At 36.7% G+C, this 27,760-nt stretch overlaps 1 protein-coding gene across 1 annotated transcript in view; it reads left to right on the top strand.

The window, feature by feature from the left end:
• The window catches only part of LOC132520283 (elongation factor 1-alpha 1-like), a 38,802-nt gene extending 14,230 nt beyond the window's left edge, over window positions 1–24,572 (top strand). The window contains exons 2-3 of the mRNA XM_060149059.1: window positions 22,934–22,996; window positions 24,216–24,572. Of these exons, the coding sequence (XP_060005042.1) occupies window positions 22,934–22,996; window positions 24,216–24,515 (363 nt within the window). The 3' untranslated portion in view covers window positions 24,516–24,572. The remainder of the gene's footprint in view (window positions 1–22,933; window positions 22,997–24,215) is intronic.
• The last annotated feature ends 3,188 nt before the right edge of the window (window positions 24,573–27,760 follow it).

Below are 27,760 nucleotides of genomic sequence, written 5' to 3'. Positions count from 1 at the left end.
TTGGAATCCTACACTCAAGAGACCTCTCACTTGATCAGGTACATATTTATGCCACCTTGCAATACTTAATTTCAAGATAGGACAGAAAGCTTCAGTCATCCAGATAATTACAGATTACCAGATTACTTGTGTTTATGATAAATGCATGAGTACAAGTGTAAACACTCATGTGTAAACATGAGAAAGTCAAAGACCCCCTGATTCTGGCGACGCAGTGCTTGTCACTTATAAGCAAAGTCAAGATCTCCTTCAGCCTCAATCACTTAACAGTGGCTGTGGATGGCTTAATCCATTGTTAGAGGAAAACAGAAGAAAATATACTGAGGAGGATGAACTGGAGAGAGGAAAACAAACCGACCACGGTAGAAAAAGGAATAGACAAAGAGTAACAACCAATATTTACTACATTTAATAATTTTATGGGGACTGTAATAATCTGACTCTATGTTTTGATATTTGAGTGCTGACTACTTTTAAGTCTCACTCCTCCCTCTGCCCCTGCTGCTCCGCATCTGGGCAACCTGATAAGAAGGTCTGGTGCTTCCTCTTTTTTTTTCTTTTGATGAAAAAATAATCTTTATATTTAAAAGGACAAAACAACTGCCTCATACATTATACATATTTTTTGTTTTACATCTTTATTGGAGTATAATTGCTTTACAGTGGTGTGTTAGTTTCTGCTTTTGGTGCTTCCTCTTTTTTTTTTTTTTTGCGGTACGCGGGCCTCTCACTGCCGTGGCCTCTCCTGTTGCGGAGCACAGGCTCCGGACGCGCAGGCTCAGCGGCAATGGCTCACAGGCCCAGCCACTCAGCGGCATGTGGGATCTTCCCGGACCGGGGCACGAACCCGTGTCCCCTGCATCGGCAGGCGGACTCTCAACAACTGCACCACCAGGGAAGCCCGGTGCTTCCTCTTTTGATGATGACAGGAGATAAAACAACACGAGCTCCTGCCACACACACAAACTTCACCATGAACCCACTACCTAAGTACCACTGAGACCCTAAAGCCAGTATTGTCTCTTTGCTCTCTCAAGAAACTTTTGGACCAGCTTGAGGGGCCTGCCTTGTTCTCTCTAGAAAGCCTCACTATGTAAGTAATGAAACTTTTCATACACTCTTGGTGTGTGTTGAGCATCATCAGGCTTGACATCTAAACTACATTTGTGGGGAGTTCCACTCTAATTCTACAGAGTAGCTACAACAGAGACAAAAACTTGGAACAAAACTGAACATGACCAAAAGTAGGTAGATATTTTAAATAATTTCAAATTATGGGTGATGTCTCAATGATAAGATCACAGCCTATTAGCCCCTGCAGTCCAAGTAGTCCTTTACATTTCCTTTTTAAATTTTATGTAAGATTCTTGCCAAGTAGATATCCTGATAAATATTAATGCAATGCCACAATTATATTCATTCATCATTTAACAAAATGATGCATTTCCTTATGCCTCAAAGCTTCTAACCTAAGGGAGAAAAAAACTGCCATTCCTCTTTTATTTTAGTTTCCTAAGGCTGCTGTGACAAATTACCACAAACTTGGTGGTATAAAACAACAGAAAAAAAGTATTCTCTCACAGTTCTGGAAGGCAGAAATCTGAAATCAAAATGGCAGAGCTGTTGACCTCTCCCTGGAGGCTTTAGGGGAGATTTTGTTCCTTGCCTCTTCTAGTTTCTTGCAGATGTCAACATGCCTTGGCTTATAGCTGCATCTCTTTAATCTGTTCTGTATCACCTTCTCTTCTATGTGTCTATCACCTTCTCTTCTGTGTGTCTATATCCTCCTCTATGTGTTTGTCTTATTTCCCACTGTCGACTTTTTATAATCACACATGTAATTATTTTTACTGCCCACACAAATAATCCAGGATAGCCTCCTCCTCTCAAAATCCTTAACTTAATAATATATTTTGCCATATAAGGTAATATTTACTCTTTTATCACATGAAGTAATATTCAGATGTTGTGGGAATTGATATGATGATTGTTTTGGGGGGCTACGATTCAGTGCACTACATTTTAGGTAATAGACTCAAAAAACTAAGGAAGTTTTCCCTAGCCCCAGTTCTATATTACTGAGACAAGAGAGCATCGGGGTCTCCTACCTTGTCAGGTTTATGAAAATAATTCAGTAAATGTGAAGACAGAAATGTCAATTAACACAGATCTGTCTTCAAAACTTACCTCATCTGTATATTCCCTTTTGTATATCCTTTGACTATTGTAATGAACCACCTGACATTCCCTATATAAGCCCTGCATTTCTGCACTCTGAATTCTTTTCAAACTGTTTGTTTAGCTCACAATACCCTTCCTTCCATCATCTCATGTTCATTTCCTATTTACCTTCATGATCTGTTAAAATTCCTATTGTTTGGTCAAATCTAACTAGACTGTAAATTAATTTAGAAAATAAATCGTATTAGACAGTTTTCCCCAGCACCAACATAATTCCTTTTACATACTGTCATGTAAATGTTTAATCAAAGAATAACTTTGATTAAAAGTTAATTAATTAACTTTGATTAAAGTGTCAAATTTTCCTCTTAAAGTTATATTTTCCTTTTGGAGCCCTTCATCCAAAGCACTCCCTATCTTTGTCTTTATTTATAACTACCGTATTCCATATGTGATTAATTCCTCCTCATTCTTGCTTTTTGGGCTGCTTTGTTGGATCATCTTTATGTTGGGTCTTTTGACTTCTCAACTTTAAATGCTATGTCTATGTCTTTAAGAGCCCTTAGCGTACGTCTGTAGGACACTGTCTGGGGTCTTCCTTCTGAGGGGATGTAAATTCTTCTGAATTGCAAAGAAGTTAAATCTTTAATGTCATCTTCATGTCTCCTGTATATTCTTGGAAACATTTAGACTAATGAGACAGAATGGATGCATTCTCTAGCAAAATCAAGCAGTCAGATGTACTCTATTCATCTCTTTGAGCTTATATTCCAACTGCTTGTCATATAATGGAATAGACCAACAGTTTTAAGCAGAAACATACAAAAACCATATTTCCACCTGTTGGGTAAAACTGGCTGGTTATGTTGAGGCTAAAAGAGGCTAGGTAACAATACCTCAGCCACACTGAGGATAATCCTTATTTGACTCTCACTATGTAATGTGCTACCTAAGGCTAGTTGTGGGGTTACCTTCCTGGGGTGCAAGAAATAGAGTGAAATATCCCCCTTGCCATAACTGGCCTGGAGGCAGATGATCTAGGATCAATTTTCTCCTATGCTACTGACTTACTCTGTGACTTGGGCAAGTCGATGCCTATCTCTTGTCCACAGTGTCCAAGGGTAGAACTAACACTTTTCATGGCTAATGCATTGTTTACCTATGTATATAATTTGATATTATTTCATTCATTATTTTTTACCAAGCACTATGCTCTGTGCTGGCATAACCTGAAGGAACCATGATTGCTGCACTCAAGGAACCCAGGTCCCAGTGGAAAAGACAGTCAACCAGTTACTAATAATAGAGTAATTGCGGTATTATTGTGGTCTTATTCTTAGTACTGAGAAGGACATAGTAGATGCCATGAAAAGACATATGAGGAATAAGCAACACATTTAGGATGAGAAAGTCCTTGGAGAGAGTTTGTCACATGAGCTGAAATTTGAAGGACACAAAGTCACTAGCCAGGTGAAGAAAGCAGAAGATGGCATCTCAGGCAAAGGGACTAAAATGTGCTAAACCATGGAGGCAAGAGAACATGCTACATGGAGAAAAGTAGTATATTCATTTTTTATTTTCCAACAAATATTTATTGATCACTGCTGTGGTCTGAATGTTTGTGTCCTCCCAAAATTCATATGTTGAAATCCTAGCACCAAGTTATGGTATTAATAGGTGGGTCTTATGGGAGGTGATTAGGTCATGAGGGTGGAGCTCTCATGAATGGGATTAGTGACATTATAAAAGAAATGCCACAGAGCTTCCTATCTCCTTCCACCATATGAGGATACAACTAGATGTTTCTGACACTGAAGCAGACCACATTTGACTATGCTGCCATCCTGATCTTGAACTTCCAGCCCTCAGAACAATGAGAAGTACATTTCTGCTGTTTATAAGCCACCCAGTCTATCATATTTTGTTATTGAACTAATGAATGAACCAAGAAATGAACTAAGAAAATCAATTATACTTTAGATTCTAATTAAGCAATAATTTATAAGGAAAGCAATCTCTCCCATCACAGAAGGTGCAAATCAGTGTGCAGGAGACACAAATGCAGCTTATAATGGTCACAGTTGGGGATCAGTTTGAGGACAGGAGCCTGGGAGGAGATGAAGCTATTGAGGTGGTGGGGTTGTAGGTGTAAAAGCCTAATTTGCCATCCTAAGGGACTTACATTCTATCCAGTGGGCAATAATGACAGGCAATAATTGAATTTAAGTAGAGGACCAACCTGATAAAATTGTATTTTTAGAAGATCACTCTGTAGCCATAAGAAGAATGGGTTGAAAGGAGATACTACTGAAGGACTAAAAATGTGTTAAGAGACAATCCCAAGAACTTAAGAAGCAAATTATGTATGTTAAGGTACTGAGAATAAAATTATTTTAAGAAAAAAAATTAAAGGAGTTGATGCGTTGTCTGGAAGGTGTAAGATTTTGACATGGGTAGCAGATTTCATTCACCTATTTGTTCAATATATGCTTATTGAGTTATTACTAATAATTTAATATTAACAGCTAATATATCAATAAACAAAATAGGCACAATTTTCAGCCTTCATGGAGTTTACATCAGGTTTAGAGGAAAGCAGACATAAACAAGATAAATAGGTAAATGATATAATCAGAAGGTTACAAGTATTATAAAATCTAGAGCAGGGAAAGGGGAACTGCTAATGGTAGGTGGAGTTAGAACTTTAATAGTGTGGTCAGAGCAGACCTTATTGAGAAAGTGATAATTGAACAAAGACTTGAAGCAGATGAAGAAGGGAGCCATAAGCACATCCAAAAGGATATCAGGCAAAAGGAAGAAACTATGCAAAGACCTGGAGACACAGCACATGTCTGGCATGTTCAAGTAGCAGCTGTAGGACAGTGTGGAGAGGAATGAGGGACAGAAGAGCAGAGCAAGATAAGGTGAGGCAGAGTGGCCAGTGGAAGCCAGACGAAGTAGGACCTTCAAGGCCACAGTAAGATATTTGGATTGTGACAAAGAGTGATCTGAATATGCTTAAATTTTAAAAGAAATATAATGTACTCTGTTATAAATAAACTAAGGAAAGCAAACATGCAGAGAATAAGCCCAGTTAATATCCTATTACACTATTCCATGGAGGCAAGAGAATATTTCCAGGCAAGAATTGATTGCGACTTGGATATGGTGGTAGCAGTGAAGAAGGAGAGAATTAGTTGTATTCTGGGAAATACTACTGGAGGACCAGAAACATGTTAGGAGACAATCACAAGGATTCAAGAAGCAAATCATGTATGTAAAGGTAAGGGACTGAGCATGAAGTTATTTTAAAACTTTATTGAGAGCCAATAGAATTTTCAGTTATATAGGATGTCCAATAACTGCTTTGTATACTAATGTGATGAGGCAGAGGAAAACTCATTTTGAAATTGTAGGATAAAGAAAGGAGAATAGCTAATAAACAGTGTTCCTCAGTAGGTATGAGAATCTAGTGCACAAGAGTAGAGCTTTGCCTCAGATACAGGCAGATAAATTTTATCCTTATAAATGGATTAGAAGGCAGGAATATGGTTACCAATGATGTTAGATGTATAGGTGGGATGGTATGAGTTTGATAAAGTTCTCCTTTGATGATGTCACTTCCCTTAGTGAGATAGGAACAGTTATTATTTGAGAATAAGGATAGGAAATAATGTGTCTTGAGGAAAGAAGAAAAGGAGTAAAACAGTACTCTAAAAAAGTAAAATAAATAATAAATTAAGGAAATGTAGTTTCATTGCCAGATAGTATTATAAGTCCACTTGATTTTTCTGGTGATAAATTCAAGGTTAAGGCAATAAAAATAGCTATTTGTATTCTCCAGACTTGAACAAAATATAAAGTACATAAGGAGCCACATTTAAGCAGGAGTGAGAACATTGTCAAACAAACGAATATTGGAAGAAGTAGCAAAGAAGATGAGGGCACATAGAAGGAAATGTTATTTACCTAAATGGATTTAGGCTGGGTTTTAGTGGAGAAGGAGGGGTGTCTTGAAAGTGAAAGAGACAGTGAAAATGTTATGAGATCAATGAATTTTAGTCCAAGTTTATTCAAAAAATTATGAGGTTTGAGTCTTTAGAGGGGGTAAGCTGCAAAAGTTGGAGGGAGTGGCTATATGGCTGTATACATGACGTTGTGATTCTGAATGAGCACACTATCCGGAAGGGAGAGAACATCTGTCTTCCCATGAGATAGCAATCATGGAAGCACAAGTCAACAGAAATGCAACATGGAGCCAGCACAGGTAGAGAAGTGCCCTGGAGAGTTGCCTGGAGACACAGGAGAATTCGTGTGAGCAATAAATAAACATTTGTTGCTATAATAAGACTAACTTTAGGGATTGTTACTGCACCTAACCTACCCAATCTTGACAGTTATATTTCAATTAGCAGTTATTGACAATGACAAGGATATGTCCAATATGTCTGTGAGAGATGAAATAGGTTGGAAGACAACATTATTGGAACAACAGAATAAAAGAAATGGAAAAGGCAAAGATGATTGATCTGTTTATTAAAATTATTAGTAATTAACAATAACAAGTGTTTAAGGAGTTAATATCATCATGGAGAATAAGGTGGGGGTTGGTAGATGACTGCAATAATGAGCAGTTATGAGAAATAGTATGTAATGAGATGAGGTTCAAAGTGTTATGATTTTAAGGAGCACAGAGTTTGACTCCAGGCCCAGAATTATGAGGACTGTGGAAGAAAACGAAGCAACCATCTTTGAGAGAAATGCAGAGAAATTATTGTCCACATTTCAGTTAGAGGATGGAGGTTAAGGGAACTTTCAGAGAAGATATTGATGTTATAAGAGTTTTTACTGATAATGGACTACGATTTCCAGAAGACAGAGTAGAAGAATTTAAGGATTTGGGGTACAGGGAGAAATAGAGATAGTTGAATAGATGAACCTAATTATATGGAAGTTATAATATGGAAGATAAAGGGTGATTTGGGAATCTAGGATCTCATTCGATGATTGATACAAATAGGGATAAAAGGCATAAATTACATAAGTCTTGAATTTAAGGCATACAATGTTGCTGAGAATTTGAGTATTATGGGGTTGGGGAGGTATTAAAGTCTAGTAATCTCTTTAATTGCTGCAAATAGAAGTTCGGTGGCTGGGGAGGGACGGTCTTACCCTAAGCATGTGGAGGTATTCCCTTGATCTCTTCTGATGGCCAGTGGGAAAGCAGTCCGAGATCTAATGCCTGCAGGTCCCACCGGACTCTGTTAACAGGGGCAAGGAGATATGAGAAACTAGATCTATTTCTAGAATGTTCAGACTCCCTCTTTTTTTGATGGAGTGGATAGACAAGAGCCACAATGTTTTGTATTACTTGTAATACCCTTCATTTTAGAGACTCGAAAACTTTCGTACCTTGAGAAAATTACATATCTAAACAAAGAATTCAGGATTCGGTTCAAAATCTACTCTATCTCCATAACACTTCACTGTCTCATGAATCCTACAAAAACATTCCTAGTTTAACTCCTGGAATTATATTTATTTCTTATTTAAATACAACAAGGTATGGATATTTATGTCGCAGCTATTATGGAAACTATCAGTATGGTAAACATCTGTGCTCTGTTGTGTACAAACAATATGCCCCTCTGTGATCATGTGATATAAGGCATGGCTGTAGAGATGATTTATATAAGATAACTGACCTAAACTTGTGTGTTGACATTAAAGGTTTGCCTAATAAATAAATTGAAAATGCCAATAATGATTTTCAGTGGACCTAAGAATATAAAGGACTAAACACATTTAGCAGTGGGCCAGATTTCCCCTGGGTGTTATTAACCCATAGACCAGCAGCTGAAGATAGATACAGGCCAGGCACAAGGCAGCAAATCAGTGTCGTCCTCAGCATTGAAATAAACTCTAAAGGAAAAGCAAGGCAGTAAATTGTGACATTACCCCCTGGGTATTCAGTATTTATGCAACTACGTGTTCCATAACTACACATCAGCTCTGTATAAGGAACAGCCCTATGCTTGTGAAATCGTGTATGGTGAATTGGTATTTAGGAGCACTATGAAATATTTTTCCAATCAATGATTTTCTCAATCTTCACAGTTAAAATTTTGTCTAAGTTTATAAATGAAGAGATATTTGTTGGAGTTTATTATTGGAACAAATCACAAGAACAGATTTTTTCTTAAATAAAGATGTCCAGATGCTATAGAGACTCATGAAAATACCACTTAAAACTGATGCTTTTTCTCACTCCACACATCACTAAAACAATCTTACCAACATCAGCATTATCCTCCAAGGTTCATTATCACTTTAGTAGGTCAAGATGGGTTTACTGGAAATATATTAACTACACCATGCGATGAAAATCCACAGCAAGATGTTTGATTTAAAATGTAAGACATTTCCATATGTGTATATTTCTTTTCCTTGAAATCACTGAAGGGGAGATTAATCTTAGAAACTATCAAATTATGTTTAGTTTTTGAATTTTCAGTTTTTACAATCAGTTAACAAATTGGAGAAGAAAGGAGGTAATATAAGGTGGTCCCTTGTTAACACTAGTTAACACATATGTTACGTTCTGCTGTTAACACATATTTAAAGGCCATCTGCAATTTAAGTGCACACTTATAGACATAAACATTATCTCTGGACACTTATGCTTCACACACCTGGAGATAGTGAACATGGCAGCTTCACCTGACTGAGATTTAGATGTTATCAATCCCCACCCAATTTCACGGCCTTAGGTAATAGTAATGGTTTTCCTATCTGTAAAGCCCTTTGCAGACATAAAGGCTTACAGAGGGATAAAAACAAAGTGAAACACATGGAAATAAGCAAAATGCTAGTAACGTAGAGAACATCTTTTGAACCTTCCCGCTCCACATTTGTATTTCCTACAAATAGCCACGTATTTCCTCATTTGAGGAGGAAAAGTGGTGACCCATTCTCCTTTGTTGATGAGAACAAGCATTAGAACAGAGTATGGTTCATGGACCAATTACTTCAGAATCACCAGGAATATTTGTTAATTTAGGATAACCATATAATGCATCTTCCAAACCATGCCACTTCTGAGAGACAAACAGGAGGTTGTGATAATTATGCCAGAAGAGCAGGCTAAAGCCAGGAATACCTTCTGACACTTAGTTAAAAATGCAGATTCTTGGTTCCCAGTTTGGATCTACTGAATCAGGACAATGGTTTATTTAAATATGTAGAAAGAGTTTGATGTTTTCCAAAGGGCTTTTGGAAAAGGGGAAGAATTGATATGAAGGGGGATTTCAAGATTATAGCAAGAAGCCAGAGGTTATGGGGAGATTCCCAGATGGTAGAAAATGCCTGGCAAATTTTTGCACAATGATGTCTAATATTAAAATTTACATTATTGCCTGGAGTAACCGTAGTATATATTCTCCTTCACTGCATCCATATATCAGTTAAAAATGTGTTTCCCAACAATGGTACTTTCTGATTAAGTGATACCTTTTAGAGAAGTGATACTTTAAGATAAAGAAGGAATAGGGGTAGGGTCCAGAATGAGGGAATATGACACAGAAAAAAAAAAAACAGTTTTATAAGACAAAATACAAAGTGGAAATTGAGAATGCAAAGGAAACAGGTCACTGAAACAATGTGTTCAAGAGAAATATAAGCCTTCTCAGTATCATCAACAATACTCGGGGGCAGATAATTTTCTCATAGTATATGGAATGAGGTCATTATATTAAAAATCCATTCAAGCCCTAAGGACCTTTATAAGCTGTCACTTGAGTCACACTTATAATGTGATGTACACAGTCATGCAACAAGCTTTACTGTGTATTAGGAAAATTACACTATGGTAGATTCCCAGGTGTTTAAGTTTTCCTTGACATACAAGAACTAGTTGGGAACTTTGACATATGTTTCCTAAATGAGACTTTGAAGGCTATGCCTATTGGACTTACGGTGCTGCTAGGAAGCGTGCAAGTTACAGGTTCCACTCACCTTTGCCAGTTTTAGAAGGTCAGCAAAAAGTAGTGACTTTAGGAAGATAAATCCATTAATGGTGAGCGAAAGAGAGGTTGGAACAACAGAAGGCAGTAAAACTAGCTAGTCAGTCCCTGTACAAATATGAGTGTATGGAAATAATTCACTGTGGGGAGTGTGGGCAGGATTGATACTAGAAATGAAAGAGCTTTCAGCTACAGATTTATATGAGCATCTCCACAAAATTAAAATAAAATTATAGTACATTAAAATTAATTGAATATGAATTAAAGGACACAGTGGTAAAAATTATTTTTGACATTTAAATAAACATTCCCAGAATATATTAGGCATTAGGCAAATTTATCTAATCTCTGTGCCTCAGTTTCCTTATCAGTAATATAAAGAGCCACATTTAAGCAGGAGTGAGAACATTGTCAAACAAACGAATATTGGAAGAAGTAGCAAAGAAGATGAGGGCACATAGAAGGAAATGTTAATTATTTACCTAGATGGATTTAGGCTGGGTTTTAGTGGAGAAGGAGGGGTATCTTGAAAGTGAAAGAGACAGTGAAAATGTTATGAGATCAATGAATTTTAGTCCAAGTTTATTCAAAAAATTATGAGGTTTGAGTCTTTAGAGGGGTAAGTCAAATGTAAATGACTTATGACAACAGCCACTGGTGACAAATGATACTGTCAATGCAACTCATGATAATTACTTTTGTATCTACGAATGTATATAATTTGATATTTATCTGACTTGAATACAAAAAAAGTCTTCCATATTCTTCAGTCATGGTGGGAAACAAGGTACAAATACACAAGTCTGCTGGTACAAACTATCTTTTGAAATAATTAATTCAGATTTTATTGACCTCAGGCATTATCCAGTTCTCTCTCTATAACTCCAACATGATCATTTGTTTAGAATTTTTAATGAGGCTGCATTATTAAAATGTGGCTTTAAGTTTCTTATCTTACAGGATGATGCAATGAAAGGCATTAGTATAATAGATTAAGCAAAGCATGTCTTGTAAAGGGAAATCACTAACCTTTCATGTCTACTTCTGCACTCTGTGTGGTACAATGCTCCCTAGATATTAAAAAAACAGTGAATCAAATAAGGCTGTGCATTGCAAGAGGAAAGATCAATGGTTTTTGTAACAGGTTCTCATTGACAGCCAAAGAACCTCACTCAGTGCATTTTTATACAAAGCTCTTAAATATGAAAGAGAATTATATCCAAAGGGAAAATATATCAGCCAACAAAAACCTTAAACAATGCTGACATCTAGGATTCTCTGTTATACCAATCATGTATAAAATTAGTATGTTGTGATATCAGTCACAAAGAATGTTTAAGAATTTATTGTAATAATAAATAATGCTAATATCTTTCTTATGTGTTGCAAAGAGTACCTCACTACCACTACCAAAAAAAAAAAAAAAGATTCTACAATCAATGATTGAAAGCTTTTAAACATTCTTTAGGTGGCAAATCACAGAGATGCTATGTTATAATTTTCAAAAGGAATTTGAAAATCTTTTTTAGTTCAACATTCCAAATTGCTTCATCTTATTTGAATATATTGAAAATGTTCATTTTATTATTCTATATTCCTCTGAGGACATATCACTTTAAATTCTCTAATTCTCCATTGTAAAAGTGAAAAATTCTCTAAGTCTCTTGGATCTAGGACTTTAAAAATTAAATATTTTATTCACATTTCAGATGCTAATGATTACTTTTATAGAATGAATATAATGTTTTTATTAACAGCTTGAAATTACGTGATTGTTTCAAAGCCTATTACATCATATCACAATTTTTATACGTCTATAAAATCTTTTAATAGTCAATTCAACCACCATTAGGATGAAACATACTATATTTGCTACATTAAATCAACCTCTTAAAAGACATAGGGGGTCATTTCTCCCCTTGAATGCTTCTACTTAGTATTTATTACTATTACCAGTGCCTAAGAAAGAAGGGCTCAATCCCTCAGGGTTTAATTCTGTGAGAGAAACTGGAACACTTGACTATGTATACATTATCACTGAGTTATATGTATCTAATTAGGTGCAAAGAATAAACTAAAAGGGAAATGCAGGCATAGCTAGGAAAATTAGGGGTGTGCTAGTCCAGGAACACAAGATTACCTGAAGCTCTAAACTGGTGGAAGTTTGACAATGCCTGGGATGAAGAAGTAGAAAACTAGATTCTAGCATGAGCTTTTCAGGAGGAGCTGTGTAACTTTGGAAAAGATACTTAATTTCTCTGTGCTTTTTTTCTTCCTCATCTAAAAAGTAAAGGGAAGCAGAAACTAACACACCATTGTAAAGCAATTATACTCCAATATAGATGTTAAAAAAAAAAAGTAATGGGTATTGAGTGTTATGACAAATAAAGTGCTTTTATGTATTCTATTAAAGCATCCAGTTTGGAGGATGTATTGTAAGAAACATACCCTAAGTGCAATTTGAATACTGTCTCTCTCCCTTTCTCTCTGTCTTTTGTGATAAGACGATGCTGCAAAATAATCATCGACATGTATTCCACTCTACAACATTGTCCCCTCCCCCCCATTTTTACTAAAAAGCTCCCAACACCCTACAGCAGTTAATCACTGTTGTCCCAAGGGGAAATTTTGATGACAGCCAGAGAAATCTGTTAGACTGCGTCAGAGTATAACATTTAAAAGAATACTTGCAAAGCGGTTTTAAAAATTTATGTATGCATTTACATATATATGTAAGTATTTTGCATCACAGAAGAGATATCAACATCCTGTGTTTCCAGAGAAAGAAAAAGCTGGACAGTTAGTTGTCAAGGGACTTTCTTCTAACCACATGGCCTAGAGAACCCTATATAACTTTTGGGGAATCAAAGCATGCAGAAAACTTTTGTAGAACTTCCCCTCTGGGACCTGAGAGCAGAGAAGCTTGGCAGAAGTTTCCACATCCCCTAGAGAGGGGAGCAATAAAGGAGTAAAAGCTACATTGGTTGCCAAGGGCAAGGAGATAGGGGGCAGCTCCAATAGTGTCCCGTGGTTCTTGAGTGAACTGGGAGAGCATCTGAATTCTTCTCACCCCATCCTGTGGATGGACACAAGATTTTCCCCACCCCATCCTAGGAAAGGAGGTAATAAATGTCCTGTGGGCATGAAATTCTTGTAGTAGAACCTGGGCATTTGGTAAAGGATGTCCTTTAGACTGGCTACCAAATGAGAATGAAGAAATAACAGCAGATGCCAACATGAGAGACTGGCCTTTTGGGGTGATGAAATAAATCTGTGAATCCCAAGGAGACTTATGTTCATAGGCACTGGTTGGACCCTCTCAGTTCTACTCCTCCCATAACAGGAAGCTACTGCAGAAGTCCCGAGAATTGAGAGATCAACACAGGGAGGGTGTGGAAGAAGACATCTGTATGTCCCGCATGTAATTTACATGTTCTTATGTCTGGCACATAGCAGGCTCTCAATAAATAATTCACCTTTACTGGTTAGCAATATTATTAGTAGTATTACTCGGTAACTAAATACATATATAACTATTTTAAATATTTTGGTTGATTTTATTCTGTTAAAAACAAAGCTTTATTGGTAGATTATATTTACACATAAATACAGATTTTACTAATGTCCAGGTACTTAACACTGGATACAAGAAATCAAATATAAAATATAAATATTGTAGAAGTATGCTGCTTCTATGGGTTATCTACTTGAAAACACTAAAATAACTACTGCTGAGCCTGAAAGGCAGATTTGTACATCAATAATGTTGAAAATGTCACCATAACTTAGTTTTATGAAATGAATCACCTATTCTTTGAAAAAAGGAGGGCCTCTTAGAGATTATAATGATTAGCAAGTAAAAACAGAATAAATGTTGAAATAAATTAATTTCAGAATTGCTTTTCTTACCTTAACACAGAGAAACAGCTCTCCTAGATACTGATATATGAGATTGCTGATGACAAAATGAAAATATGGGCCAGAAAATAGATTTGGGAAAGATCAGTCTTTTGCCCTTTCTTAAAATACAGACATAACTAAAGTGTCAAGAGTGGGACTGCCAGTGATGGTATAGCATCTGACAGCTCAAACACAGCTTGCTCGTCAGTCTGATGCTGCCAAGCCCGAGATGGCAGGATTCCACCATATAAATATGTCTGTTATCTTGAGGTTAGGAGGGCTGGTTTTTGCCTTCATGTGACTGGAGCTTGTAATTACTATAATAAAGTACTGGTTGCCACTTAATCTACAACTCCAGGGCCAATACTCAAACCCTCATTTCCCAAATTGTACAGGCTGTGTTTGCAATATTATCTCCCTTTGAATGCTCTCAATCAGAATACAAAAGACAATGGATAAGGGAGACTATATTTCAGAAGCATTTTTGAGATCTGTCATATTTCCTCATTTGCATGGCCATGTACTACAAAATTAAGTTTTGGATTCTAATTTTCTGGCTCATTCAGATGATTTGTTCTGGGGATGTCAGCACTCATGATGCTGATGCCAAGTGCTGTTTATGCCTTCCTGTCCTCTAGGGACTCGTAAATCCATCCTACATCCACAAGCTGTCAGAGGAGAAGAAAAGCACTGGTCACTAATCTTGTCATGAGCAACTTTATTCTCAGCACCCTGGTTTATAGCTTGGCCTGGATCGAAATGAGCTGGTAATACAAATGTGTACCTTGGATGTCCTTTCTGTTTTTGCCATCAGTTGATCTTCTTTTCTCCTGACATTCTTTGAACCATGTTAGACAGGTGTTACACAAAGTTGCAAACATACCTCTACTAAGGAGTTTTGTGTGCATGTGTTGAACAGGCTAGTGAACAATTTATTAAAGCTTCCTGGGAGCAAGCAGTCCCTCCAGTTGGCTTTTTTTTTTTTCCCTTCTGGATTCTTCCACTTTACTTACGAGACTGAATATAAAGGGAGAAGCCCCTGCACAAAGTGATAGGAACAGCAATAAGACTGAAAGTTCTCCGATCAAACGGCCCCATTAAATCCACCACTGCCCCCTTGAAGGCCTGTGATGGTTCATTTCTTTCAGCAAAGAATACCACCAGTATTGATGTCATATTCAATAATCTTGAGTTGCGACTTTGGGGAGAAAAAGTATATCTTTCCGAAACAGTGGATATTGAACATGAAGACTTTAAATTATTTTCAATCTTTCTCAGAATGAATAGACACATATATTCATTTTCTCTTTCTTAACATTTTGTATTAATATACTTGGCTGTTCTTCTTAACTTCAGATAAAATTATTTGTTCTGGAGGCTATGGAAATAAGAGTTCTCTGTTTACGCAGAGTCTAGCTACATAAACAAACATTTTTACTAGGATTCTCTACTTTCAACACTAATAAAAGAAATAAGTTGTTAAAGAGGAAATATTTTATAGTTATCACTTCAACCCTGTTTAGGATCAGTAGCCAATTTTACTACTTGCACAATTTTTTGGTACTTGGAAATTCATTGTTTTGAAACTTGTTCAACTTTATTTTGTCCTGATATCAAAAAACTTTATATTTTAGTTTTATGACAAAAAAAATTTAATATTTTGAGATTTTTTCAACCTCTGGTTTATGCATAACCACTGCAGGAAAAGTGGTTTAACAGAATGGACTTCATATGACTTTGAAGTCAAACTGACTTGAGTTCCAACCCCACCTCTAATACTTCACAGCTGTGTGCTTTGGGTCAAGATATTTAAATTCTATGTCCCTTAATTTATTCATTGCAAAAAAGAAAGTAATAACAGCACTAACCTTGCAAGGTGTTTGTAAGAAACAAAGGCATTATTTTTAAAGTATCTAGAATAGTGCCTTATGTATGAATAAGGTTTAAGTGTATTAACTCTACATCTTATTTATGCCAATTGTCCAGCACCTACACTTATAGGGCAGCCCTGCTCATTAGAAAAAGAAAGTTATATCGGTAAAATAAACATCTAGAGCATTAATTAATTAAAGGCACGTAAATATATCATTTTGTGAAGGGTGAAGTATATTTAAGTTGTATGTACCTATTAATTATTATTTTTCATTTTCAGAGATTTTAATAGGTCTCTTTTGCATTGGCTGACAGTGCCACCTCCTTTCTCTCTTCTATCTACAGTACGTCTGGTACTAACTCTAGCCTACTCTAGCCCCAATCCAAAACAAGCCAGAGTTGTTGTCCCTATTTTCTCTGCCCTCGACTGGCTCTGCCAGATTTCTTTCTTAATTCATTAGTTCAGTATCATTACCCAATAAGATCTATGATTAATTTTAACACAGATCCACCAGTCAATGACATAGCTTAGGAATAGTTTTTCTTTCCATGAACTATGAACAATGGTTTTAGTGCTATCTAATTTAAAAAATATCTTTCTTAAAGTCCCTCCTACTCCTTCAGATGACTTACTTTGGATAAACCAGGGGTACTCTACCGGTATCCATGCTGGTCTGCCAACAAAGTAACTGCTCCTTTGTATATACAAAATTATAAATTGGTTTTCATGTATATATCCTTTCCTACCTTCCATCCCTAGTTGAACTTACTCCAACCTAAGAGATCAAAGAGGGGATCAAGAGTAATAAATGTTTCTAATTCTCGCTGGATTCATAGTTTTCATGAGGCTTTGCTTCAGAATTTTACTCAGGTTGATCATAAGGTAAAAAGGATAATTTAGAGACACTATGTCATTAGGGAATATTCTGAAAAGAATGAAAAAATTTATACCTCATGGAAATGCAACTCAGAACTCTGTTCCAGTAGTTTCTGGATGGCCTCCATCTGAATTCTTGGAGCCCCTCTTTACTGAAGTTCTCTTCCTGATGGGAAGCCAGCCTAACCTTGCACTACAGTTTCAAGAACAGAATTCTCTCTGAAGGTGTATGAAAAATTGTCTGAATACAGATATTTCTGGAAAGAGAGTTTCCTTGACTCTTCTCACATCTGAGTTTAAAAAGGCTAAAGATTTCCGCACAGCAGTAACCCTAATAGTTCTCGAGTATTGGTTATTTGTGGTTGTGGGCTCCTGGATGTGCTGTTCTGAATCAGAAAATAAATAACCCATATTGTAGCCCTCCAAAGAAAGTACTCAGTGTTTGGCATATTCCTGTGTTCCTCATTGATGCTTTCTTATTGACCTTTCTTTTTGCCTCTAATTTAGAATCAGTTAATCTGTTACTCCTGGGAGGTATGAATTTCCATATTCTGGTTGATTTATATGGATTTCCTGTAAACTGAAGACTGCAGGATGAAATCGATCACCATGATGCCTACAGCAGTGGCCAGGGATAGGACATGAGAAACACCTGATGTTTTCCATTCTTATTAAGGCTGAAATGAGATGCTCCCTGTGCTGGGGAGATTATTTGGGGAACCTCACACTGATAAGAGAAGAAGAGAGACATTTTGTACCTTTAGCTGATGTTTTATCATAGTGATAAAAGAATAACTGAAGGTTTTATCTGACCCTTTTAAGAACTGTTGAGTTTATAGGACTTCTGTGGGTAGCGACGTGATAATAACCCAGAATCAAAGAAATTGATGCATTAACTCAGTTTAGATAACATTTACTAGAAAAATGTAACAGTTTACTAGAAAAATGTAATAGTTCTGAAATTCTGAGTTACATTCACTTGTTTGAAAGAGTGTTGTTAGGATGTTTAATTTCATTTGTTTTATTATATGATTTCTTTTCTTACTTTTTTTGCTTGTGGGAAATATTACATGTATATTTAGTTATCAAAAATAATATAAATACCCATTATTAAGATGATACTCCTTTTAAAAAGCACAAAACACTTCTCTGACAGCAACACCTCATGTTAAAGGTGTTAAAGGTGAACAATTTGCTACATAACAAAGAAAGAAAAAAGAAAAAACCCTGAGAAGGTCACGGCTGGAGGTTTTTCTTTGTAGTTGAACTTTATTTCAGTTCTTTTAGTGTCCGTATTTCCATGTGTCATGAAAATTTAAAATTAAACCTCTCCAATGTGCACGTTTTAATTTAATATGAGGGAATGTAATTTATTATTTGGCACAGATTTATTGTTGTAAAAACTCCCACTGATGTCATGGTGAATTCTGTGCATGAAATGAGGGCAAACAAATGATTCATTTTTCATGAATATTAACAATCAGTGTTACAGTCTCCTCAAACAGCAGTGTAATGTTCTTTACCAAAATACTCAAATGTTCTTAGCTTATATTTCTTTTACTAAAGCTATAAGGTAGAAAAGAGTTTTATAAGAAGTAATGATATTGCCACAAAAAACTGGTACAAGATAGAAAGTTGCCAAGTTAATCTGACTGCAAAAGATCCATCAACTCAAGTGACCAAGCAATGATAAGATAACCATGTAGGTAGGGTTACCTTATAACCTATGATGTAGTTTAGTAGATGAATTGCTCTCCTATGTCTGTTGCTGGGATATTATGAAACAACTCTTGTTTTCACATAAAACTGCATCATAGAAATAGAGCCCTCTCTTTACAAACCAACTCTTCTTTCATTCAACAGATATTCATTGAGTAGCTACTATGTACTGGAACTATGCTAGGTATTTGAGGTACAGCAATAAATAAGATAGACAATGTCACCAATATGTTACGGAGCTTATAGTCTAGTGGGAAACACTGGCAATAAATCAACATAAAAGGGGGCAATTATAGATTAATGGACAAATCATACAGACATAGGAAGAGGTAAGTAATTAATATTTGGCCAAATCTCCACTAACAGTTAACCAGTCCAAATAGTTAACTAACGGTCCAAATAGAACTTTTAGTTAGCTTGTTTCATTCTCATTTTCTGTCCATGTCATCCACAGCATTTCTGTTCAACCCTGGCTCTTCCATTTGAAATTCAGTTATGATGTTTTTGAAGAAAGCAATTAAAAAACAATCTTCTTTGATTTAATAATTGTTTGAAAAGTAAGAAAGGCTAACAGAGAGATAAACTAGATTATAAGACCATTCACTTCCCTAATTTTGTAATTCTCTATTTGTTGATATGGAAAAATTTTCCATGTATACAATATAAAAACTATAAATTCAAATATATCCTATTAAGGAAGCCAGAAAAAAATACAAAATAAAATACAATTAAGTGTTAAGTATTCATTGTGAGAAAGTGAACAGTATAGTACTTTAAAGCAATGCAGATTAGCAATGATTTTAGAACAGCTTTGTAAAAACCTGCCCAACATATGATGATATTTCCACCCAATGGTACAAATATACATCTCGCCAGCTGTTGTAAGTTGGGTTCTCTTGGAAAAAGATTCTGAGATGCAGATTAGAGTGCAAGAGTTTTATTAGGGAGAGCTCTTAGGTTCAAGTCCTTTGGGAATAAATGAAGCCGACTGCGTAGAGAAAGAAATTGAGCAGTGGCGCTATCTCAATAGAGGTGCCATCCAAACCAGGTAAAGCTGGAATAACCCTTCATATTTACCCTGAATTGGGGTAAGAGAGCCATTATCTTTACAGCCCCGTAGTCTTCATCAGATGTGGACTCTCCCAGAAAGGAGACATGACTTAGAGCAAGGTACTTGTCTTCAGCAGAGACAATCTCAAAATAAGGCTGACAGAGGAGGACTAGCTATGTACTGACAGTTCGCCTAGCAGCTTCATTCTTAAAGGGGCATCTGGGAGATTTCTGTCCCTTACACCACTTGGAACCACTTCTTTTATAAATTCAGGGAGCAGTTAGCCCAGAGCGCTAGTAAGCCTCTCCTGCTGGGGAAATTTAGATGAAGAGAATGAGTGAGAAAAACTACAGACACTACTGCTCGAAACGGTTATGGGAGCCACAAATGTTACTTTATTTTCCTTCACTACTATCCATTCTATCTATTCCCTTCAACATCAACTAGCATATTTGCTGGTCCCACGGCATGATGCATTCTTAATCCATGAGAAGTTTGAGCCCTTAGTCATCACATCCTTATCAAGCAGGCGTGTTGCACTTGCCCATTCACTATCAAAATAGGGCAAAACAATATCAAGAGACCCCAAGTACAGCACCTGGATTATACATTCTGCCCCCACTGAATAACAACAGACCCACTGTATACTCCCGATGATCAGATTCAATTCACCTTGACAAAATGCTGATTCTTTTTCTTGCCTCTTTTTTCCCCCAACCCTGCTCCTTGATCAAGCACCCTCAGATTACCATCTCAGGCATACTAAGGCTGAGTATGTTCTTCAGCTCCTGTGGGGATATTGTCCATTTCCTCCCTTATCTGGCCCTGCATGTCCCCAACTGGGTTATGTTCTGACTTACTCCTAGTGGCCAAGAGGGGAATTGGAGACAGAGCTTGAGGATGGGGTATATGCTAACTTGTATGAGCGAAGCCTCTCCACCAACTTCAAGCAAAGTAGGACTACTAGCCCTAAATACGGAGTGAGCCATTTCTCCAGCTCTGAGAGTTCAGGGGAATTTGGGAGTTCAAAGTTTATAAGTCCCATTAATCAAGATGTTCCCATCCCATGTGTCAAGGTCAAGGTCTTTCTTAAGCAGGGCCCTGGCCTTAGCATAGCACACCTGATTAGGTGGAGAGTTAAACCATCTTTGGAGCTCTGTTACTCCTACGAATAAGCCCCGGGACTAACCCTCAGTTTTCTCTGACTCTACTGCAGAAAGTAAAATCCTCTTCATGTGTTAAAAATCCCCCTAGCCTTCATACTTGGCTTTCAGTTGTCAATTAATTACTTTGAACCTTTCCTTTTCTTTTCCTAAAGCAATAACATTTAGCATATGCAGCCAATTGCAGGTTCTTTTAGTTACATTTTACTCTTCCTCTCTCATATACCTGATATATCAAACCATCGAGTGCAATCCCTTCCAGCAGTACACCACCTCAGGTAAATGTTTTAACAATTACAATGGTACTTTGTGCCAGGAGCCATCTATACTCCACCTCCTACCAGTGATGTGGTCATTGCCAACCAAAAAGCAGGCAATTCAGTTCTAGAGTCCTATCTCTAGTCCACCAGATGACTACTAACACCAGTTGTCCCTGTGGGCTTTCCAGGAAACAGATTCTGTGATGGAAATTCCCATGCAGGGGATTTACTGGGGAAGGGAAGTGAGGAAGCAGGGTTGGTCATAGGAAGAAGTTGAGATCTGCTACAATCTCAATGGAAAGCTCAGTCAATCCTACATGGAAGATTAAGCTGGGACAACTATTCAGCATTTTCCAGAGTTGGGGGAAATGGGTCAGATTGATGATTGATCTCCCACACTGATCAATCATTGTATATGGGGCACCCCTCATGGGGATGTACCTTAAGCAGCATGGCTGTCTATAGCCATGGCAGTTCCCAAAGAAGGCTGAGAGCTAAAAACTATAGACAGGAAGTACAGAATAAATTATTAATTCTTTACAAGAGAATCAGGATGGTGTTATCACAGTGTTCACCAAACTATTATGTAACATTGCTACTCATTTTTAATGTAAAAAGAAAAACAAAATCCTCAAACATATTTTCAAAGGAAGACATTCATGCCATATATCTTCTTTCTGCTCTCTAAATCCACTTTGTTTCTTGTTGCACTTAGCCAGGCAGAAGTGGACGAGACAGCAAAGAGTAAATTCAGCCTATTAATTCCTCTAGTTCGCTCCCTTGAGAGCAAATCACTGATCTTCTTAAGCAGCTGACTCTAATGATTCTATTTCTAGGAAGACATGACTCCTCCCTCCCCCTTATATTTAGAGCATCTGACCAATCCTGCCTCCTTCACTTCCTTTCCCCAGTAAATCCCCTGCATGGGAATCTCCATCACTGCTCCTAGACTGCTGTTCTTGCACGATATTTATGCTTCCTTACACACTGCCCCCACCTTTGTATTAAGTCCATCTGTAAACAAACCCTTCTCAAGTTTTCCTAACTTGAGTGTACCCTTTGTTTCTTAATGAGACCGTGACTGATACAAACATCTTTCTTAATATTATCAGTAGTCTGTAAACTCCCTTAGGGCTACATCTGTGCTTGATTTGTCTTTGTGTCTCTAAGATGCTCCACATGTTCTATAGGTATGCAGTAATTGTGTTAAATGAGCCAGTTTTTTCAAACATATATATAGGATTTTTATTTCAGTCAATACTAATATTATCTGAAGTTCTAATTACTTCTTATTTTGCCAAGGCTGGAGAGAGCATCTTAAATGTGTCATCATTTCTTGCATATTTTAGTTATAAATAAAATACTGGCTAACTCAGATTCTCAGTTCCTTAGGCCTTATTAGAGAAGGCAGATACTATTTAACTGGTTCATGAGAAGCTAGAGTTAGTTACTCGAGATAGTCCACTATTTGTATAACCTAGTAGAAGTTCTTTGTTTTCTTGTTTTTTCATCTATGCAATAGGTGAATGGAAAACATCACTGAACTCTTTGTAGTTCTAATTTTTTTTGTTCTCTGATGTAAAATGGGCACGTTGCTTGAATTTTCATTTTGTATACTCTTTAACTTCTGAGTCATTGAATTTTTCACAGATAATGTCCTAGGCTATTGATTATCACTTCCTACCTTTTAGTGGATGGAAAAAAAATGAGAAATAGACAATGTCATTGAGATTTTGGCAAAGACAACAATGTGAAGTTCATAAATACTGCATTTGTGCTTTGGTGAAGTGGCCATTGCTCAAAGTTAATGGTTTTGGCAGCCATGGATAGCTCAACGTTGATTGACTGATATAAAGGTCAACTGCTTAATTTATGAGCTGTCCTTCCAGAATAAAGACACCGGTGCTGACCTGCTGGCAGGAGGAGCTGCCATTGAGACTGTTAACACAATCGTGATGATAGTTTAAAAAGAATCTATTCCCCTTCTTTTGATCCCTGCCTCTTGTGATCAATGGCACTTAAGCCAGGTCAAGATAAGAAACAGACATTTCTGCGGCCGTAGAACAAGTTCAGACCAAGTTGCTACAAAGCGTTATTAACTTCATGCACATTCTGTTCTAACAAACTGAACTAGCCAGACACAAGCAGCGACTATTTACCACCCAGACTACAGACAAGTTCAGGATGGCATTCTCTATTAGTTCTAAACTGCTCAGAAAAGAATTCAGTCACTCCACAAATCAAAGTTATTTAAAAATTCCAGTTTGGAATTCGATTTTATTTTTCATACCACAGATTCTATCCTATACTGTTTTGGATATTGTCATTGAACTAATAATGGTAATTTACAAAAACTGCTAATTGTAAATGGGTGAAAGTTGAATTTGTCAACAATATGAATATACTATTTAATTTATAGTTTTTTTTTAATCTAGGCACTAATGATATTTGGGTCTGGATAAGTCTTTGTTGAAGATAGGTTGTGCTGTGCATTGTAGAATGTTTAGCAGTATCACTAGCTGCTACCCACTGGATGCCAGCAGCAATACGCCTTATTTGTGACAACCAAAAAATGTTTCTAAACGTTGCCAAATATCCCTTTGGAGGAAAATTAACCCCAGATTGGGAACAACTGATTTTATTTTAAAATATTTTGAATTTATTTTGTTGCCAAGCAATGAACATTGGGAACTCTACAATGAATAGAATGTTGCCCTCTACTCTCAAGGATTTTACAATCTGTTCAAAAAAGGAAGATAAGTAAATACCATTGAGGTATATGGAAGGTGTCATGTGTGTGTACATATGTTTAACTTCCTATGCTTTTTTAAATGTTTCATTCAGTAATCATGTATTTGACAATGAATTTGTCATTAACTGATTAGGCCACACCATGCAGCATTGCCAGAAGGAAAATGGAGAAGCTAGAAATGTCGGGGGGGGGGGGTGATGAGAATAAGGCCAAGATGAAAACAGGATTAGGATGGCTAAAATATGTGGCCCAAACTTTGACATCTAGTGTGAAATAACACAAGAGTTAAATCTAAAGATGAAAACTGATGTTACTGCAGAGCACCAATCATACATTTAACAAAGATCTATCAAGAAACGCTTAAAGATCTTTGAAGTCGAAGGTTCACAAGTGTAACATTTATACCTGTACTGTCATGAAACAACCCTTGGCACTACGTTCCTATTGCTGAGTTGAAGGAGAAGATTGATCGTCGTTCTGGGAAAAAGCTGGAAGATGGCCCCAAATTCTTGAAATCTGGTGATGCTGCCATCGTTGATATGGTTCCTGGCAAACCCATGTGTGTTGAGAGCTTCTCTGACTATCCTCCTCTGGGCCGCTTTGCTGTTTGTGACATGAGACAGACGGTTGCTGTGGGTGTCATCAAAGCAGTGGACAAGAAGGCAGCTGGAGCTGGCAAGGTCACCAAGTCTGCCCAGAAAGCTCAGAAGGCTAAATGAATATTATCCCCAATACCTGCCACCCCAGTCTTAATCAGTGGTGGAAGAACAGTCTCAGAACTGAGACCGTTCCTATGGCACAATCTGTTCATGTTGACGCACTGACCTGAGGACACAGCACAGACTTCGCTAACTCATCCTTCTCATTGCAAATTTCAAATTCCAAACTAAATGTCAAAATGCGGCAACACTTCCCTGAAACTCAAAGAAATTAGAAGGACAACTCCAGCCAGGAGACATAATTCTGTACCAAAAAGTTGCTGCCACATACCAAACAGAAAGATACAAAAGTCTTTTTATATAAAAGGCAATGTAAAACATTCAGTGGAACAAGACTAGGCTTAGTGAGCTCTTCAAAATAAATCTCTTAATGGAACACACGATTCTCAGTTGCGAGAGTCAAACTGTATTAGTATTCATTATGTGGTGAGAGGTGTTATTTACTTTAACCATTTCAGGACATGTCCAGGAAAAATGCAAACATATGCAATTCAACAATAGAAATGAATAAGACCTATAGCAGGTCCCCTATGTGAGGAATCATCAGAGTAAGTCAACAGTAGTCCTACGTTTTGAATGGTACTGTGAGAAGTTCAGGATAGTGATATTCTTAGCTTAGAAATCCACATTTCCAGTAGCAACTAAACACTCAGATCACATACTGGGCATAAATGTTCCAAAGACTGCAGAAATATGTACTTTCTATAAAATTTAATTATTTAACATTAATATAAACTACCCGGGTGGTTTAGAAAAGCATCTCATAGGACAATGCAATTTTCTCTCATGCTGAGCAACAAAAACTATTTAAATCCAAGCAAAGTTCTGAATATATAACTAAAATTTATAGTGAATTTTTATTTATTTATTTTAACCTTTTTTTTTAACATCTTTATTGGAGTATAATTGCTTTACAATGGTGTGTTAGTTTCTGCTCTATAACAAAGTGAGTCAGTTATACATACACATATGTTCCCATATCTCTTCCCTCTTGCGTCTCCCTCCCTCCCACCCTCCCTATCCCACCCCTGTAGGTGGTCACAGAGCACCGAGCTGATCTCCCTGTGCTATGAAGCTGCTTCCCACTAGCTATCTGTTTTACATTTGGCAATGTATATATGTTCATGCCACTCTCTCATTTCGTCCCAGCTTACCCTTCCCCTTCCCCATGTCCTCAAGTCCATTCTCTACATCTGCATCTTTACTCCTGTCCTGCCCCTAGGTTCTTCAGCACCTTTTTTTTTTTCCAGATTACATATTCATGTGTTAGCATACAGTATTTGTTTTTCTCTTTCTGACTTATTTCACTCTGTGTGACAGACTCTAGGTCCATCCACTTCACTACAAATAACTCAATTTCATTTCTTCTTATGGCTGAGTAATATTTCATTGTGTATATGTGCCACATCTTATTTATCCATTCATCTGTTGATGGACACTTAGGTTGCTTCCATGTCCTGGCTATTGTAAACAGAGCTGCAATGAACATTGTGGTACACGTCTCTTTTTGAATTATGGTTTTCTCAGGGTATATGTCCAGTAGTGGGATTGCTGAGTTGTATGGTAGTTCTATTTTTAGTTTTTTAAGGAACCTCCATACTGTTCTCCATAGTGGCTGTATTAATTTACATTCCCACCAACAGTGCAAGAGGGTTCCCTTTACTCTACACCCTCTCCAGCATTTATTGTTTGTAGATTTTTTGATGATGGTCATTCTGACTGGCGTGAGGGGATACCTCACTGTAGTTTTGATTTGCATTTTTCTAATGATTAGTGATGTTGAGCATCCTTTCATACGTTTCTTGGCAATCTGTATATCTTCTTTGGAGAAATGTCGATTTAGGTTTTCTGCCCATTTTTGGATTGGGTTGTTTGTTTTTTTGATATTGAGCTGCTTGTAAATTTTGGAGATTAATCCTTTGTCAGTTGCTTCATTTGCAAATATTTTCTCCCATTCTGAGGGATATCTTTTTGTCTTGTTTATGTTTTCCTTTGCTGTGCAAAAGCTTTGAAATTTCATTAGGCCCCATTTGTTTATTTTTGTTTTTATTTCCATTTCTCTAGGAGGTGGGTCAAAAAGGATCTTGCTGTGATTTATGTCATAGAGTGTTCTCCCTATGTTTTCCTCTAAGAGTTTTATAGTGTCTGGCCTTACATTATAGTGAATCTTAGATACTAAAATGTGAACCAAAGCTGATAAAGAGAAAACTTAATTAATATCTGTTAACATCTGTCAAAATCAGCATCTATTTTGGGATCAGCTATGATTCAAAAGAGCAAATATCTGGGGGACCGTAAGTAAGGAATCTTTTTTTTTTTTTTCCTATTTTCTAGGGTGAAAGTGGAGGGCAACTATTTAAGCTCAACCCAGAAACAAGTTGACTTGTGTATTTGGCCAAACTATTTTACAAATGGAGGCACATCCTGCCCAGGACTGTCCATAATCAAGAGTAAAGAGGATGCAACATGAAAAGGCAAAATAAAAATGACCAATTTATTGCCTCAATTTATTCCAAACAAACATACTTTGTAATACTTGAAAAGATCTATGTGAAATGATTCAAATATGAACTAGAGTCCCTCTTCTCAAGTCGTTCACAATTTAGTAGGGGATGATTAATGCAGAAGCAATAAACTAAAATAGACTTAATTAAAATACAAAAATAATAATTTTTAAAAGCCTAGAACACTGTGGAAAAGAGGACAGGAATAAAAAAAGGGGGGGTTTGCTTTTTCTTAGCTCTGGCAAGCTTTAGAAAATGTTTATTATGTCTATAGTCATAATATGAATTAAAGTCATTCTTATTTTTTTGTTGCTTATTCTATGTTCTTACCTGCAAATTTTGACAGTACCCAGAACAGTTATAAGTGATTGTATGAGAGCTACTTTAGGAAGGGATCAGTTTCTCTTTTCTCTTCCAGCTATTTGGACTGAGCCTAAGGTTTCCTTTGAAGTTGTTATTTCAATTGGCATCTCAGAAGCATGAGATAATATCTCAGAAGTATGAGATACTATCTCAAACATGCCCCAGATGTTTATGTTTTTGAAAGTGTCATTTTATTAGAATGGTAGCATCTTAAGTATTTTTAAAACATATTACACCAGGAAGCTGAAAACTTAATATTTTTTCAACCATAATACGCCACTGACCAATAAAAAATAAACATGTAAAGTATTACTTTTCTTCTATATGTTTCCATGCATATAAATTGCATTTAAATGTTTATATATGTGTGTGAGTGAA

The sequence above is a fragment of the Lagenorhynchus albirostris genome, chromosome 5 (assembly GCF_949774975.1).
Source record: "Lagenorhynchus albirostris chromosome 5, mLagAlb1.1, whole genome shotgun sequence".
Taxonomy (NCBI): Eukaryota; Metazoa; Chordata; class Mammalia; order Artiodactyla; family Delphinidae; genus Lagenorhynchus; species Lagenorhynchus albirostris.
Note: the sequence above shows the minus strand (reverse complement) of the source record. Positions and strands in the feature narration are given on the sequence as shown.